At 41.1% G+C, this 18,547-nt stretch overlaps 1 protein-coding gene across 7 annotated transcripts; it reads right to left on the bottom strand.

The window, feature by feature from the left end:
- Positions 1 to 1,173: 1,173 nt before the first annotated feature.
- Positions 1,174 to 16,710, bottom strand: MACIR (macrophage immunometabolism regulator). Of its 7 annotated transcripts, none has more exons than XM_024563281.3 (3): positions 16,512 to 16,710; positions 11,657 to 11,746; positions 1,174 to 3,907 (listed from the first exon to the last, which is right to left on the bottom strand). In XM_024563281.3, the coding sequence occupies exon 3, from the start codon at positions 3,882 to 3,884 to the stop codon at positions 3,261 to 3,263; it is 624 nt and encodes a 207-aa protein (XP_024419049.1). In that variant the 5' UTR covers positions 3,885 to 3,907; positions 11,657 to 11,746; positions 16,512 to 16,710; the 3' UTR covers positions 1,174 to 3,260. The 7 variants fall into 7 exon arrangements, with proteins under 7 accessions (XP_024419049.1, XP_071075476.1, XP_045053576.1 ...); XM_071219375.1 differs by lacking the exon at positions 16,512 to 16,710 and adding an exon at positions 16,260 to 16,284; XM_045197641.3 differs by lacking the exon at positions 16,512 to 16,710 and adding an exon at positions 16,197 to 16,219.
- Positions 16,711 to 18,547: the final 1,837 nt, after the last annotated feature.

The raw sequence follows: 18,547 nt of genomic DNA, 5'->3' as shown, positions 1-18,547 counted from the left end.
GGAGGGAGGGGGGCGGACAGGAGGTGGAGCTAGTTGGAGCAGTGCCCACAGACAGGGAGGAGAAGGATTGGGGACCCCTGTAGAGCATTTATGCCGTGAATAAACTGCTTGACAGTCTCTCCTGTACTTTCTACAAGTACAAACACTTAGGCCAACGTCATTTATAACTTAGCTTAAAAAATGTCAATGGTTGTAACGGAATGAAAGCCTTTCTGAGATAAAAGTATGTTAGGATGAGAAAATAAGTAAAAATAGGTTTATTTTCTCAAGATCTCGAGAAATTGTCCTTCTTTAGTGAAAGGCCACTATGCCTTTAAAAGTTAATACAGAATCTTCTAAAAGCTTCCCCAAGCCTCAAATATTAAAATCATTTAAGTAAACATCTCAAGGAAGGGAAAAAGACAGTGACCCACATATGGGCATTATAGGGCATTAAGGGGCAACGGATGGGACTCAGTAGACTGGAAGAGTAGCCCAGCGGAGCCTGAGTCCAGAAGTTCTGGGGGTTGTAAGTGAGTTTAAGTTTTAATCCCTCCCCATAGTAGTTTCGTCCCTGACTACAGACTATAGGAGCCCAGGAACCAGAGCAGCTGATGGGACTCAGAGGAGCCAGAGCAGCTCACCACAAATTTAGGCAAGCACTGAAATTCTAGTGCTACTTTATGCATCAGCTGAGCCTATAAAACACGGTATTTTGGGGGAGAAAAATAAAGTCATGTGGTACTGCAATGTATTGAAGGGCAGGCACTGTAAAATAACTTCATCAGGTATATATGGCCAAAAGTGTGCCCTGTCCCGGCTGGAATATCAAACTGAATAAAAATGAGGGGGGAAATGTTCAAAAATAGAACATGTTAAAAGACGAAAGGAAACAGGATTTTTTCAACTCAAAGAGATCCAGCGCAACCTTCTTTTCTCAACAGGATAGTATCTGCTGTAGGATCACTGCTCTCTGGAACGCAGAGAAGGCAAGAATGAAGTAATGCAGGGCTCTTCAAACACACTGAAAAACTACTGACCTTGACTTTTGGAACTTTCTAGCAAATTTAAAATTACATATCTTTACTAATCAGACATAGCGTCTGTGCATCGTATCTCCAACTTTTAACCCCTTCATTTCCGCCAGTTTTTTTTTTTTTTTTTACCCATCTTTAAGTAAAAACAAAACAAAACAAAACCTACAGTTTTATTTAGCTCAAGAAAGGATTCAGGTGCACAGGCAGGCACAGATCTCACAGGTGCACAGCTGTGTTTCCTAACGACTGCACACAATCATTGCCGTGAACATAGCCTTTACCTTGAGATGTGAATGAGCACCAAAAGTAATTTTTTTAAACGAAAACGGGGACTAAAAATACGTGGTTAGGTGGAATTCTTGAACCGTGACCAGCCTGTTGATGGTGGGCATCATTTAAAGCATCACACAACAATGTGTGTTTACATCACCCTTTTATTTCATAGTTAGAAATAATACAGTTCCACAGGGTAAATCATCAATAAATAACGATGTTTAATCATTAAACGTAAAAATCCCAACTCTTTGGCATCTGACAGGATTCTATTTCTTGTCAAACTAATGACTGTATAGATATAGTTAATCTTAGTGATCATTCGTCAATACAATATGTTACAAAGGTGCAATTTACGTTAAAGTATCAACAGCTGAAAATTTGCAGCCCACCAAGAAATTTGATGAACTCAGGAAGATATGGGCCAACTTCACCAAGGTTCAATCACACAGTTTGCCTCAGTGAAAGCATAATAAATGTTGATTAGGAGTTCCTAGGGTTCTCTAATACTTATTCTGCTCTAAATAGTTTGCCATTCATTCTGGCTAAGAGAAGTCCCAACTGCACCAGGAATGGCCCACTGATTAATTAAAAGGTGTTTTTATTTTATAAGCAAGATTGCTAACACCTAAGAAACTCACAGCCCCCAAAATAAAATTTGAAATAAGCAGTTCTATGCTGCCAGAAATGCCAATTCAGTTATAAATTGCACCTTCAAGAGTCAAAAAAGAAGAAAAGAAATAGAAACTTTTACAAAAGGTAAGTTACATACATTTTTTTTTCAAAATATATTCAAGAATAGTTGAGCTGTATTTGTTACTAAAGCCAGGGCAATATTTCTTTAGCAACAAATTAAACCAGTGCAATTGACATAAATTGTTAAGTAATCCAGGATTAACCCATTAAAACTATAGAAGCCCCTTTGGCTCCTACACTAATCCTAGAAACCGGAATTTCAATGAGTGCTTGTGCTGCAAAAACTAAAACCTGGAATGACCCGATGCCGTGCTGAATGGTCTCACTTCATACTCAAGACTAAGCATTCGATAGTAGAAATCGTGAGTTCCTCTATTAAAGTTCCATTCACTTACAGAACATTCAGATGCAGACTGTATTATGCCTATAATCCACAACCAAAAGAATCTTTCCACTTTAAAGTTCCAGATGAATTTTAAATTAGAAAATAAGCTCAAAGGAAACTTTTTCAACTTATGAAAACTCCAGATTGGAAACTTTCTGGAAAAGCTTCCCCCCCACCTATTGTAAAATAAATACTTTGTATCCCAAATTTAATTTTATTAAGACACACGTTAATAACGCTATAAAGAAATATTTTACAGCCATAGAGATCAATACCTTTCCATGCGGAAATAAAAAATTCATTGCTCAATATTAGTATTGAGGCAAGTGAAGAAAGATTATTCTCTCGTCAATCTGAAATGTTATTTTTTTTCAGTGCAAAACCAGTTATAAAATATTTAAACGTAATATTTAAAAATAAAAAGTGGTCCAATTCAGCAATGTTCAAGTTCTAAATTTCATAAAACAAATCATTACATACATTGTATAGTAAAATACAGAGATTAAAGAAGTACTTAAGTACTTAAGATATAAATTTCTAATGAATCATACCAAGTCAGCAACAACCAAGCAGAATAGCATTCCCGACTCCAGCATGAGAATCATAAAGATCTTACCGTACCAACGCCTTTTTTCCTAGCTAAAAAGCTATACAAACTAATGGTCAACATTCTGTTTTCTTTGCAGTTGCGTGCTCTAGAGTGATTTCTTCCCAAGTACCTGTGATTTTACTTCTGTATTCAAAATTTGATCCAAACAATTTTTATGTTCCCGGAACACTTAGCTGATATAACCATCTATAACATGAAGAGTCCTGTACAGAGTACAACTGTGGGTTTTTCTAGCCAAGTGCAGGCTGCCCTAAACTGGTTTACACACTCGGCAGGTCATTCATGTATTATTCCTAGCAAACACACGGTCCCCTCGGAGGGTTAGGTGTTGAAGCTGGTACTGTAGCACTTCTGTGTCAGCTGGCTCCTTGATGTTCATTTTATCTAGGTTGAGGTAGTCCAGAGATTTGGAGTGAGCCCTCTTACCTTTAAGAAGACAAAGAGGCAGAGGCCCATGGAGGGCCTTATAAGGTTCATAAGGTAAAGATTTAGTGCACTTGTCTCCTGAGCTGGGCATTCGCCTTCGCCTCCTGCCGTTGACAGCTGGAATCTCGTATGGCTGGTAGTACCTACTTCTGGTTTTATACAAACGAGAGGAACGTGCAAGTCCCGCATCCAGCTGTTTGGAGCGCAAGGAAGGCACGGCTTCTCCCTTACTCTCTTCACCTCCTGTGCACTTCTGCGCTAACTTCAGGAGTTCCTCACCGGTTGTGAAGCCAACCAAATAGTTAGAGTCCATGTGGAGGATCTGGTAGCCTGACACAGTCCGGCGCATTGGCGAGCATGGTGTGCTGGAGCAGCGGGGCTTCTCTGCCTCTGCCTTTCCCGGGGAGCTCGCCTCGGCCACGGGCACGGGCAGCGTGCTCAGGGTGCTTCTGGACTCTCCATTAACATCTACTTCCATTTTAGCCACCAGTCTGCACACTCCTAAAAGTAGACAGACAGATTAGAATGCTGCAGAGCGCAGAACAGCAGGCCAAGCGGGATTATTTTAGAAGGTTCAGGGACCATGAAATAACACTGGCCTGAAAAACAGCCCATGTACAACTGACGGATTTTTATCTGCCTTTGAAAAGTTCCAGAGCAGGCATGAAGTGACTATTACTCCTTCTCTGCCCTCAGTCTGAAGTAAGACTAGATGGTTCAGGTGGAAGAGCCTACGGAAAACAATACTTTTCTAAATACAGTGCTCCATTCAATCACGCAAAGTTTATTCCTTGATAAGATGTTAAGCAAACCAAATACATATCTCAACATTAGGCAAATAACAATAGTCAACAGTTTCACACGAATCCACAAAATCTTTCCAAAATCAAAATTAAAATCTTTACACTTCCCATCATTTGACTTAAAGTAAGTGCTCAGCTCTTCCACCTGCAATTCTTTTCAATTGTGTTAAGGGGCAAATAATACAAAAGATAATAAAAGCTGATCCATTTCTGCAAAGATTCCAATTTAGGCCCAAGTAATTTTTCTTATGGTACAGAGAAGTCTTAAGGGAAGGGTCCTCCAAATCTTGTAAGCGTTCCTCCTTCCATACCCCAATAAATCCAGTAAATCACTTGTAACATTAAACATATATAAAATACCAGATGTTATTTTATTTCAACACATAATCATCAAATATACCATGTAAAACACTGCACTTTTGAACAGTGTAGTAAATGGCAGAAGAATTAACAATTATTCATTACAATAATCACATTGCATTGTGGGGAAAACTCCAATGACAGGAAGTACCACAAAGAATCGCCGGGTTCTTAGGATGTTGTAGATAAATCAAATTTTGGAAAATAAAGTATTACAGGAATCTGAATAACAATACCATTTCTGAAAACATCATTTTAGGTATCTCAGATTGCTAACCAAAATGTCAAGTAATAACTGATTTTAAGATTAAATATTTATTGAAAAAGGCTATGACATTAAATAATGCTTATGAATCCTTTTGTAAAAAAAACCTTTTCCTAACTGAGGCACTTCCTAAATTTGGGTATTCATTTAAAATCCAAGCAATTAGAAAGCTGAAGAAAAGTCATGCATAACCTTTTTCCTTCATGTGCATGCTGTACTTCCATCATTAGAAAATAAATAACCCAGACTGAAGTTACCAGAGGCATCCTGTCCTCACTAGGGTCCACGTTTACAGCACAGCTGAAATTAACACTAATAATAACTCCTGGGATAAAACAACTGCTAAAGAGATCAACATAGTTTTACTCACTTTGTATTCCAAATCTTAGGCTGTTTTCAATTTAACCAAAATATCTTTGCCCCTCAGCCCTTTAAAATAATTGGCTTTATTTTATTTTATTAATGAAAAATAAATTTGTATTTGCTTTTATAATCTGTTTCTCAATGGAGAGGATGGAAGCAGGTGGCCACCAGCTGTTTTGATGTGTTTACCAAAACCTGAAGATTTCTCATCTAATAAACTTTAGAAGGCCATACAAAGCTTCATTAAATTTTATGGTAAAGAAACAAATGTTTACTCTCAGCCAAACGACAAACTAATCCTTCCTTTCTCACTAATTCTGTTTCCAGAAAGAGCACAAGAGCTTATCTAAAGCCTCCAACCCACGTAACCCAACAGGCAGGAAGTGATTCTGACAGTTTATTCTCAAAAGACACAAGGACACAGGGAGCGTCAGTGAGGCCAAAATAACCAGGGCTGTGGAGGAAATGGAGCACATACACAGTCTGGGTGCCCCACCCAGTAGAGTCACCCAGGTGGTGACACTCAAGCAACCAGTCACATTAAGTGACACCCGTCCAAGTCTCTCGCAAACCTGGCAGTCTCTGACAGTCCAAGGACTTCCCCCAGCCACCTTACAGAATCTGCATTTGGTATACTATGAACTTCCTAAAATCCATGACTCACAGCCTACCCTTCTGAACTGGGTATCAATTCAAACAGAAGCTAGGCTGAAAGTCATCCTTTTTGCTTATGAGGGATAAAAATTGCCAAGCAAGTTAATGGTGTACAAAGTCACAGCACAGAAGTGTGGGCACAAGCTTCTGTGGTTAACAGCATGGGTCATCAAAAATTTGTTCCCACACTGAGTCAATACTGCTGCATCAAGGCAGACCAGCAGGAATTCCTATCATCTCTAGGGGTTAAGGATAAAGGATAGTAGGATGCAAAGATTTGAGAAAAAAGGGCAAAAATATTATATATTAGCTAGAAAATAAGTAGCTAGAAAATTAGAAAATTTCTAATTTTCTAGCTACTCTTGGCGTGAGGCAATGTTTAAGGTCAAAATTTGATGCGACATGAAATAGACACCACTGTTAGATGAGTAACTATCACTGGTTAAGTTTCCAGCAGCCAAGAGCATCGTAAAACAGTATCACCTGGCGTGGGTAAAGTTAACCAACAGGATCTTCAGGCATCTACCTGATAGACAATGATTTAACCTACATACTTATCTAGATGTGGTTTAAGAGCTCTAGAAATTTCACCAAACAGCCTGGTGTAAGAAACCTATACATAGTGGAATGACATGAACAACATACTCCCGGAAGAAAACGCTACTTACCCAGGAAGTTAAAGAAACAAGCATTTCTCATACCCTCTAACAACTATTTAAGTAGCCAAGGTCAATGCTCTGTGTAAAATTTCTGAATCAGTCTTGTTGCACTGGAACACGAAAATGCTCATTTTAGATATATGATATGTGCAGCTGTTACCTGCTGAACTTCTCTAATGAGTCATTCTAATGGCTGAAAAATTGTTTACATTTTTTAGCTATAAGGCATCAACACTTCTGCTCCAAAGAATAGCAGAGTCTCAAAACTAACAGATCTTTTTGGTGGCTTCATCGGTCTCTGCAGTGTCTTGTTCACATGTACAAGAACATCTTCAGATCTTGATACTGAAGTAGGAATGTGAATGGTGCAGCCAGAACTCCTACGAACTGCTTAGATTTTTTTTTTACATATTGCCTTTCTAAAGAATATCTACTGTGAGGCACTAAGAAAGCTCGGTGGAAGCTGGGCTTCAGACAAGGGAAGCAATGATTGGCAAATATTTCATTTTTAGCTGAATGGAATGCTGACTAAGCAACATACCTTCCAGTCTTCAACGTGACTGAAAACAAAACTTCTCATGCTGTTAAATTCCTGAGAATGTCCAGACTGAATTTAAATACTGGAGAAAGATCCTGAGAGCAGTTACGGAAACAACTTTTTCAGGTTATCTTTCTCATGGGCCAGGGTGGTACAGGTACTGTCCTACTGGAAAACAGGAAGTCTGGGCACTTTCTAATTCTGGAACTCTACCAAAAATGGGGGCGATACTTATGACAGTAAAGACTGAATGGTTCCAAAGTCAGCATATCTTGCTATATGCATGTCCAATATTTTACACCGCAAAATTTATTAAACGTCACTCGTCAGGAATGAATGACTACAACTGGAGATGGCCGATGTTTAGCAGTAAATTCTTCACATTTACCCTGAAAAACCTGCTTGTGAGTGTGTTATTTTTAACAAACTTATTCAAGAGTAAGCATTTTGTTTCGTATTCTAAAATAACCATGTGTCAGAAAAACAAACTCCCAGGATAAATGATTACCAAGCACTCTGACAGAATGCAGGTCTGTGCAGCAGGCACCACCCCCCCTGCCTCCACAAGTACAAATGTGAACTGAGAAATCAGGTCCCCTGCTAACTTCTGCGCTGCAGAACACTGAAAACCAGAAACCAGCAGTACCCTCACTGTTCCCATGAATGCCTTTCATATATAGTTTAAAGTAAAAATAAGGATGGAAACAGAAAACAGAAAAACAGAAGCAGCAAAATTTCAGTGGACAGAAGAGTCTAAAACAGAAAATGCTAAGAGTAGAAAAGCCAACTTGTTGAGCAACACTTGTAAAGCTGAGTTTCTTAAACAAGTACCAGGAACAAGGGACTCGTATGGGTCTTCAACATCAAATTCGCTCCCAGTCCACTTAGCAATAATGGCACTGACGTGTATTTCTAAAACAGGAAAGACCTGGCCATGTTCACACGTACCGCTATGTTTCTTTGAAATATGAGGGTTCAAACCAGACAACACGAGACAGGTAACACTAACATTTACCAGAAAAAATGTACACAGTGTACACTTAAAAACAATGGATGAAGCATGCATTTGTGCATTTTGGCTGAAACTAAAGCAAACAGATGCAAACCTCAACACACATGCAGGGGAACCTGATGCACCAAGATGAGCACATTCAAAACACTGTGACCCCGACAGAAAGTGATCAGCTGTGAATACTCTCCAAGAAGCCAAACTTCCTATACATTTGGCAAAAGGAGCAACATTTTGAAAATATAATCTAGATGCTTTAGCTCCTTAGACCAGCTCTGAAAATAGCTGTTAAGTTGCACAACTGCTAGACAAAGAATTCTTTTTTGAGAAGTACTGAATGTTTTTTTTAATCAGGCTTATCAGAAAGTCACCCTCGGTTGTCAAAAAACTGCTCCATATGCTCGAACTGTTTTAGAAACATACAGCAGTATCACTTAAGAGAAAACATAACTGTCTAAATACACATAACAAAAATGTCATCATGTGCACAGAACCCTTTTCAAGGGGTATCTGAAACAAACCACTCAGAATAGAGCCATTCCTCGGGAAAAGGCTGCTCCTGAGCATGGCTATTACCAGTTTAATGATATCAAGAACCATTCAATTTTAGTGCAAAATCATCTTGGAGTTCACCTACCTGGAACCTCCGGTTATAGGGAAGATGACCCTGAGGCCACAATGGCAGGGGCTGCCCCAGAGCCAGAGCCAGAGCCCAGCAGGCAGCTCCAGGTCTCCTGGCTCCAGGTTCAGGGCTTCTTAAATTAAATCCCACCATGCTTCTACCATGTGGTTCCAAACTTGTCTACACACTGACATCATCTAAGGAGCTTCCGAATACACTGACGTCAGAGCTCTACCCCAGATCTGTGACTTAATTCACGTGACTGTAGCCGGGGCTCTGAAATGTTTAAAGATCCCCAGATGACCCTAAGATGCAGACATGGCTGGGAACTTGTCAGACCGAACTTACCTGACAGAAGAATTTCAACCCTGGAAGTTTCTGCCCTTTCTTTCTTTTTTTTTTTAAATCAGTAATTATAGTCATGTCAGTGACCATCACTTTTGGCTGCTTGCAATCACTAACAACCTATCACTAAGGCCTTCAGGTTTACTGTTCTTAATACACTGTGGGTTTTTTTTTTTAATCTGCTAACTAAACTTGTTAAAACTAGATATAAAATAAAAATAAATCTGTGCTGAATGAGAATCAGGTTCCTTCATCTACATGCACTTTGGTATAGTTGTTTTAGTTATTTAGAAACCTCTGTCAGGTACAGCCACTTTGGAAAAGAGTTTGACAATTTCTCACAAATTTAAATAAATGCTTATTTAACCACCCACATACCCTACTTGTAGAAATTAACCTAGAGAACGTGAAAATATATGTTCACACAAAGACATGAATGTAAATGTTTATAACAGCTTCATTCATAATCACCAAAAACTGGAAACAATGCAAATGTCCACCAACAGGGAAATGGATAAACTGTGCTCTGTCCATACAATAAAATGCCACTCAGCAATGAAAAGGAGCAAACTAGGATAACGGTGAGTGACAGAAGCAGACAGAAAATGCTACATACTGTGTGATTCCACTTACATGACATTCTGCAAAAGGCAAAACTACTGGGACAGAAATCAATCAATAATTGCCAAGGCTGGGGTTGGGGGAAGGGGACAGACTGCAAAGGGGTACAAAAGGGTTTTGGGGGGTAATGAAAATGTTCTATATATTGACTGCAGTCATCATTATACAACTGTATATATTTGTCAAAACTCATCATCAAACTCTATACCTTAAAAAGGTGAATTTACTGTATGTAAATTACACTTTAATAAATCCGACTTTAAAAATAAAAGAAGCTGTCACACATTTCCAAGTTTTTGATGGTCTTCTGAATTTTCTATTCCTGTAGCTACAGGAATGTGTATATATCTGTACCTCTCCATATGCATATGTATACAGATGTATGATACATAGTTATAACTATAGTTACATATGTAAATAGAAGGACTTTCTAGCAGAGCTGCAAAGGGGAAATGAACCAACTTAAGAAGTAGTAAGGCCCTGACCAATATGGCTGAGTTGGTTGGGTGTCACCCTGCAAAGTGAAAGGTCACTGGTTCAATTCCCAGCCAGGGCACATGCCTGGGTTGCAGCGGGTTTGGTCCTCCATCGGGGTGCAGAGGTAACCAACCAATATTTCTCTCCCTCTCCTTCTCCCTTCCCCTCTCTCTAAAAATAAATAAATACAATCTTTAAAAAAAAGTAAAAGTTACTTGTCAATATAGCCTAGACAACCATTAAGATCACTTCTGATTCCGAGAATATACAATTTGAAGAATTTTAAAAATTGGAGGACCAAATTTTGTGCTTTATCTCAGTTGTATGAGTTAGGGCCGCAGCCACATTCTTATTCTATATCCTCTGAAATTACTTTGTATTTATGATTTCAAAGTTCTTGCTCTTCTCTTCAAAACAGATTTTTAGTAATGTTTCCAGTTTTTTTGATGTTTTAAAATGCATTTTCATAAATTTGATAGGTTACAAATGCTTCACAAACAAAACTGTTGGTGTTTCCCCATTATCCCTTTGAATCATTCTATACTGCCTGATAATTTGAAAATCAATTATGAAACTGCTTTTTTCAAGGATTAGGACCATTCTAAATAGTTCAAAAAAGGACCTACAAAGATATTGGCCAAGCAGAATGTTATATGAAAGCATGAACTCACACTAGTCTAGTTTTTAAAATTCTAAAGAGTTACAAGATCATTACTAACTTTTTTTCCTTCCAAGACTGGGAGCCACACGAACAACTGTGTCGGCACGGTTACACAGGCGACACACTGAAAAAGACAACCGCAGGAAAACAACAGCCCTGCATACTCTTAAGTTTAAATTCACAGTGCGATGAAAGGAATGTCACACTTGCAGTGAACGGCTATTCAACTAGGTGAATATCATGTTCCTTTCGGTCACCTGTTCGCCATTCTTTATGTATGATAATAAACAACTAGAACTTTTTGCAGATTATTTTGCCAATCTTTCGAGACCAATGTTTTTACTACAATTTTTGTGAAATTGGAACAACTCTCTCTTCACTACTGTATTTTCAGATATTCCATAAGACCTCCTTTATCTTACAGGAATAAAAAAAGGAAAATCTACTCACTCAAAAAGTTAAAAATTTCAAATATAATATTAGCATCTTGTAACAACTTCAGCCCTCACCATTAAAAACATCACCCTGGCTGGTGTGGCTCAGTGGACTGAGTGCCAGCCTTCAAAACGTCACCAGTTCGATTCCCAGTCAGGGCAAATGCCTGGGTTGCATGCAGGCCAGGCCCCAGTAGGGGGCGTGCGGGAAGTAACCACACATCGATATTTCTCTCCCTCTCTTTCTCTTTCCCTTCCCCTCTCTCTAAAAATAAATAAATAAAATCTTTTAAAAAATTAAAACATCCTAACTCTGGTGTACGTATCTGCAACAACATACTGAGATTTTACATTTATCTGTTCATGTAGTCCTTACACACATTATGATATTATGTTCATACAACTGGTTAACAAGCAGAAAAAGCAAAATATAACTCACCAGACTAAATCCCAGAAGATGTCACTGTACAATTTCCAATGAGTCACCAGGGAACACAGGCATAATAATTTTTCTGCTCTACTCCAGATACTAAACGTGAGATACAAAAATAAACCTTTAATTTAAAAAGTAACAACACTTATAAGGCAATTATATCAATTCTAACAGCAAAACAGGATGAAATTAGCAGGAGGTACTAATACGAGGTATAGGTTATATAGGATACAATATTAATTAATTTAATTAATTTTGAATTTGTTCAGTTAAATTAAACCACAAACATTTTATCAAGCTTGTTCCTCTGTGTTCTGTTGCTTAAGCAGGTAGCTGGAGACTACGAGTAGCTAACTGGGCTGAATCTTAGGGATTTAAGTGTTAGCTCCACCACTCTAGTCCTATTCCCAATTTAACAGACTCACAGTACCCTATAAAAAAAATGACCGTGAGGCTGGGTCAAGAACAGGTCCTACCTAGCCTGAGCTTTGCTAAGAACTTTGCCTCCTGACCTTGCATAAACAGCAATCTTTCCATTGAGGACCACGGCATCCCTCCTCCCTCATACAGCTGTGTGAATCAGATGACAGGAGGTAGGCGAGCAAACGCGCTCTGAGTGCTGCAAAGCCTTTTATGATGTGTGATGTTATTATGCAATTAATTCTTTGGTGTCTACTCATTCCAGCCATGAAACAGCAATAATAAAAATCCTTCTCAAGACTGCTCTGAGGCAAATGATTGGAAGACTCTTAGAAAACATTTTTTTTAAAAAAGGAACAACTTGAAAAAACACTCCTTTAGCGTTATCTGAACCCCAATCCGTCTGACTACAAAGCCTACTAACTCATTGCTTTACATATGAAATATCGTTCCAGGTTTGAAAGCAGAGAAGCCTTGAAGTAATCATCTGACTCTTGAACTGGAGCTGATGTGGAAGTTTAGGAAATGGTTGGGAATTTAATAGTAAACAAAGTGTAGTAACTGATTATCCCTATTAGGCCAGTGCCAAGCCCAAACCAGAATATAAACAGAGTCCTGGGGAACCACAGAGCGCAAAACCAAGGTGCAGGAGCTCTGTTCCGTTTCTCATTTTTTACTCCTTTCCGATTCTTACTATTTTGGTGTGTAACTGCCTGCTATCCTTGCACAGGTGCTGAGAAGAAAATGATGAAGATAGTGTAAAAGGAAAGATTTTTTAAACTGAAAGAACAAGGCCAAAAGCTAATAAAAGAATATTCCTTCTTAAAAGCTTCCTATAAAGGAATCCAGTAAAAAAATTATAGTAACTATCTATCTCCCACTAGAAACAAAACATCGTAATAGGAAAGTTCCCAAAATATATGTATTTATAATAACATTTTTAGAATACTTTCAAAATCTATAAATCTCTAATACTTGCAATTGATTCTGGCCAATGTTTTGAACATGAAGGCTTGGCCAGGTATCAATGGATCTCCTCTCAAACACAATCAGCAAGAAGGAAAAGAACTCACACGTGAAATTCTTACAAGATGGACTAAATGCTGCTTGGGAAAACAAATTCAAATAAACAGAACAAAGGCAATAGTACACAATATAATGCTTCCAGCTATAAGCAGCTGAAACAAACAGAAAGCCCTGTGATATTATCCTTATATGAAAACAGGAAAAACTAAGCATGGTGAAGAGCTGTCCACAGGCCTGTGGATAGGAAACCATGAGTGACTAAGCAAAAGACACCCAACATTTGACTGCAAATAAGGCTTTCACAAATAGAAAAGTTTGCAAACATTAACTAGCAAATGTGTCAAATTTCTCAGTCAAGATGACAGATTATCATCAGAGGTACACAAAAAGAATGTCCTTCAAAAGCAGAGTAGCCACATGTCTCACGTCATAGCAACCAGTGCCCTGGCATAATTAATTACAGATCCCCCTTTATGTCTCAAAAGTGTCCCAGTTTGGCAATTACATTGTTGTCCTACTCACAAATATATATAACAATGGAAACGCAATGAATTACGGAATGCAGGACCTTCTGCTTGCATGACGGCTTCCCACATAGGTCTGAGGAGTGTTTGTTTGGGTGAATCCACACAGCCATTTAATTATTCACTTACTCATGCAGTCATTCAACAATATTTTGAGTCTTATGCTCCAGCACTATACACACAGTGGAGCAAATACAAAAATTGAAGCCTGAGACCAGGCGAGAGGGACAGACAGACACAGAAATACATAAATCTAATAGGCATAACAGTAAACCTGAATAGCACTGGGGACCCAAAGAAGGGAGTGATTTTTCCCAAAAATACAGAAAGCTCCACATGGAAATCAGTAAGCCTACCCAAAATGATTACATAAAAATGCCGTAAAACTCAAGCTTCAGCGTAGATCTACCAACAAAACAAACAACACACACAATGAAAACAAAATGCTTAGCTGTGCACACATGCTCATCTTAGAGTTTACTTGAAAATAATCTTCCTTGTTCATTTACAACTCATAAAAATTAAATTATCAATACCTCTAAAAAACAGTTTAGGTAGGGTGTGATTTTTCTGAAACCATCCTTGGCCTTAAAAACCAATCATTAACCTCACCACACTCACCAGTGTGGTAAGACACCCCATAATGGGTTCAGTAAAATAAACATGTTTCTTTAATCAGTTCTTTTAATAGCAATTCCCTTAAACTGCAGCATCCATTTTCCATTTCTGCTAGTAGAAATTCAAGCTAGATTATCAACGTCTATCATTAGGTAAAACCATCCTTCTCTCCATTTGACTGAGGTCTACAACTGCAGGTCTACATGCAGTCCTTACAAGAAACTGGCCTCTTGGGAAGCGTAACCGAAATAGGACAGGAGTACACAGTGGAACTGGCTAGACTTCCAGGTGTAAGCTTAAAACTAGGAACTTACTTCGGTAGACCGGTGACAAAATCAGAATTCTCTCTGGAAGAGAACAGCTGATTCCCGTGCCTCACCACCAGAGCATAAAAATCAGCATAGAAATTTAAATCCTGTATGTAAAGTGTTTGTACTTCCACCACTGTACATACTTAAGGGCTAATGTGTACACTACCTCTCCGAAGTATACAAAATTACACAGAGAAAGTAAATAAATTCACTAACTATATGTAAGGTCAATAACTACCCTATAACTTATATCCTGTAATAGATACTACTAGACAATCTCATTTTCAATCAAATAAACTGTCGACAAAAGCGTATTCTATACATATTTTTATCAAATCAAAGAGGTCTCTGGGCTGATGAATCCTTGTATTTCATTTTGGTTATTTTATTAAGTTTATAATGCACACACAGGTACATAATAAAACACTGAGAAATCTGTGAAACATTCATTAAACTGAACTGTGGGAGCATAAATCACAGTCTTGAATTAAAATACCAAAAGCATCTGCAATAATAACCAGTACTGTATTTTTTTTTGGAATAAATGGGAAAATAAACTTTTGGAAGAGGTCATTTCTGTCTCTCTAGTATCCAGCCTGCTCTACAGGGTTAAAATGAAACCAATCAACAACTCTACATTGTAGGATGGCTCATCTGAGAAAAAAAATGTAAAATGAAGAGTCTAGTAACGGCAGAAATGTGCAAGAATTGTTCTTTTGGCTAGGAGTAGCAAACACACTATAAAATGCTTCTGCCTCCATTCTTCCAATTCCTCAAAGGATTAAAAAGTTCCCAGTCCCTGTTTTACCTGTGCATCACAGCCATACACATACACACTCAGCATGCTGGCTCCACACAAATGACTGACCACTGGGTGCAAACTGGCACGGATGAAGTAGGGAGACCCTAGAGATGTGGAACACTTGCAAGGGGAAAAGGACGGGGCCATCATCCTTTCGTGTTCCCATCTCCTTTCTGGTAGAGATTTGCAGATTCCACCACTAGAGAGACTTGGGCAGCTTCACAATGCGGCCGCCTGCTCAAGGTCTGAGTGCCACCCGCCTGGAGACCCCTTTCCTCGGCTTCCCACCTGCCCCAAAGTCCACCCGCGACAGGTGGGGCGAGGGCGGCCATACCCAACATCTGCCGCCTTCGCTTCAGGCCAGCACCCGGGCCCGCCCGCTCGCCAGCCCCCACCGCACCCGCAGCCCCGCAGCAGGGCTGCGGGCTTGCGGGCAGCCTCGCCCCCCACAGATTGCTGAGCGGGCAACCGGGGCCGAGGAGATAAGGCCGCCGGGGCCCGCCCAGGAGTACTATCTGGCCCGGGCAGTCGCACCGGGCGCGCGGCCGGGCACGCCGCCACCGGCGCAGCAGGCCCAGAAAAGAGCTACTTCTCAATGGGGCCTCGAGGCCCGCTGCCCCGCGGAGCGGGCACGGCGGCCGCACAGCGAGCGTGCGCGCCAACGCTCCCCGACTTCCGCGCCGCCGCACCCTGGGAGAGGCGCTGCGGTCCCCCGGTGCCCGCAGCTCCCAGGCGAGCGCACGCCGCGCGCACTCGGGGCGCATGCCCCCGCACACTCACTCACACGCGCTGCACACTCACGGCGTCTCCGGCCCCACCCCTGTGCCCAGGAACGGCGGGCTCACCGCGCCCGGCAAGGGCCCCACCCAGTGCGCTATTTCCCAGCCCCCTGCTCGGTGTCCAGAGACCAGCTCGCGGCGGCCAGGGGTCACTGAGGCCGCTCATGCCGGCGCTCTCCCGGCCGGCCGGGGTTCACCGGCACCGCCAGGGCTCTGCGCGCCCGGCCCCGACACGAGGCAGGGAGGAAGGGGCGGCGCCGCCACTGGGGCTGGCACAGGGAATCGGTTACTGGGGCACCCCCCTCCCCTCCACCCACCCGTCACCACCTTTTCTGCAGCACAAAAGGTTGCAGACGAAACCACCGACCCCGTGCGACCTACCGGTGGCTCACAGCTCGCCGCCTCCGCGGTGCTTGGGGCCGCAGAGCCCGAGACAAGGGCGGGAGAGGCGCAGGGCTGCGGCACGGAGATCCGCGTGGAGGCCGCCAGCCGAGCTACCCGGGTACCCGCTCCTCTCCCACCGCGCTCAGCGCCAGCTACCGCCCGGCGTAGTCCCCGCCTCCCCCTCCTCCGCCCGCCTTCCCGCCCTCCTCCGTCTGCTGCAGAGGCGCAGCCCGTCTGCGCCGAGCCCGCCTCCCGCGCCCAGCCCAGACTCCGGGGGTAGGGCGGCCCGGCGAGGGAAAGGAGCTAAGGCGGCCTGGGGAAGTTGGCTGGCGGGGCGGGTTTGCGGACGGAGGAGGGGGGAGGAGCGTGGGTAACACCCCCGCCCCAGCCCGTACCCCGCACTCTGACTGAAGAGCCTGAAGAGTATCAACTCAAGAGACCTGGCTGGCAACGCTCAGGTTTCCCCCGTTAAGTGGTGTGGTGATGTTTGTCATTTATGAGTCTCTGCTTAAAGGATTCAGAAGCCCATGAAATCACAAATTACAAGATCAGTGTTAGAAAAGTGCTAAATATCTAGTGAAGGGCGTGGGGGTAAAATCCAAATCGATACCAGTTGGATTATGTTTGAGTCTTTGGACTTGATCTTTCCCATTCTTGTAAGAAATTCTTTTCTTTAATCAAGATTTTCTATTCTCAATTCCTGTACCTCTCCTCTGCCTAATCTGTTAATAAACGGCAATAAGAATATTTACTGTTGTTTGTTTAGTCCTCAGTATGTACCAGACCTTTGTACATGTACTTTCAAATTTACAACTTCCAACAATTCTGTAAATTAGTGACCACTTATGATCCGTATTTTAAAGATGCTGGAAAGTTGAATTAAATTCAAGGTCACACACCTAGTAAGTGGCTGAGCTGGGTTTGAACTCCAGGCAGTGGAACCTTAGAATTGTTTATAAATGTTGCTAATTTCTGTTCCAGGCTCAATCCAAGAAAATTTGTTGGGTTTTTTTTTTTAACAAAGTGCTTTATCTAAACATAAAAGGCATAAACTTGCTGTAAATTAATAGAAATTTAGACAAATCTCGCGTCAAACTTGTTCCAAAATCTGTATATGCCCCTGATAATGTAAAGGCAAATAAATAAATCTGAACACCCGTACTTGAACGGCATGATGCCTGGAGGCTCCTCCTCTAGAAGACATTTTATATGACTCTGTGTGCCCTAATATAGGTAGGGGAAGATAAAGAAGGAAATTCTTGTAAAGATTTTATTTATTTTCACAGAGAGAGGGAGGGAGGGAGAAAGGGAAGGAGAGAAACATCAAGGTGTGGTTGCCTCTCACGCGCCCCCTACTGGGAACCTGGCCTGCAACCCAAGAATGTGACTGGGAATCTAACCGTCAACCCTTTGGTTCACAGGCCCGCACTCAATCCACTGAGCCACAACAGCCAGAACAGGAAATTTTGACAAATCTTCCGTAAAGAACAATTTCAGAAAACAACTCACTTTTCCAACATGATGTGTGTGTAACTTCTCAAATGTAGAACCTGACACAACATATGTATTGAATAAACAAATGGAGTTTGGTTTTGCATCAGTAATTTGGGAGAACACACTGAAAGTTATTTTAGATTGTAATCCATTTGACAGGTTTATTTTTCTGATGATCATTCTCATAAAACCACCTCCAAAACATTGAATATTTTATATTCAGAAATTTACTTTTATTCTGTCCGGCCTGATTTTTTGTGTGTGTGACCTTTTCAGAAGAATGCCTTGTACTTGCCCTGTGCTCTGAAAGTTTGGCAATGTTCTTTGGCCAAAAGTAATAAAGTTCTGCTTTGCCTTTAAGTTTATTAGGCTCAGGGGTAGCCTTTTGAGAGGGCACTGTCTCCAAATTGCCTGTCTTCCTGGGTGGTTTTCCTTGCTCCCATTCTAGCCCTGACTCCTCACCCAATCAAAACTTCAGTCATTTCTTGAGTGTCACAAAGAACACCTAATAAACCAGTTCACCAGGAGGTTAATGGCTG

The sequence above is a fragment of the Desmodus rotundus genome, chromosome 1 (genome assembly GCF_022682495.2).
Source record: "Desmodus rotundus isolate HL8 chromosome 1, HLdesRot8A.1, whole genome shotgun sequence".
NCBI lineage: Eukaryota > Metazoa > Chordata > Mammalia > Chiroptera > Phyllostomidae > Desmodus > Desmodus rotundus.
This window is presented reverse-complemented; position numbering and strand designations above follow the sequence as displayed.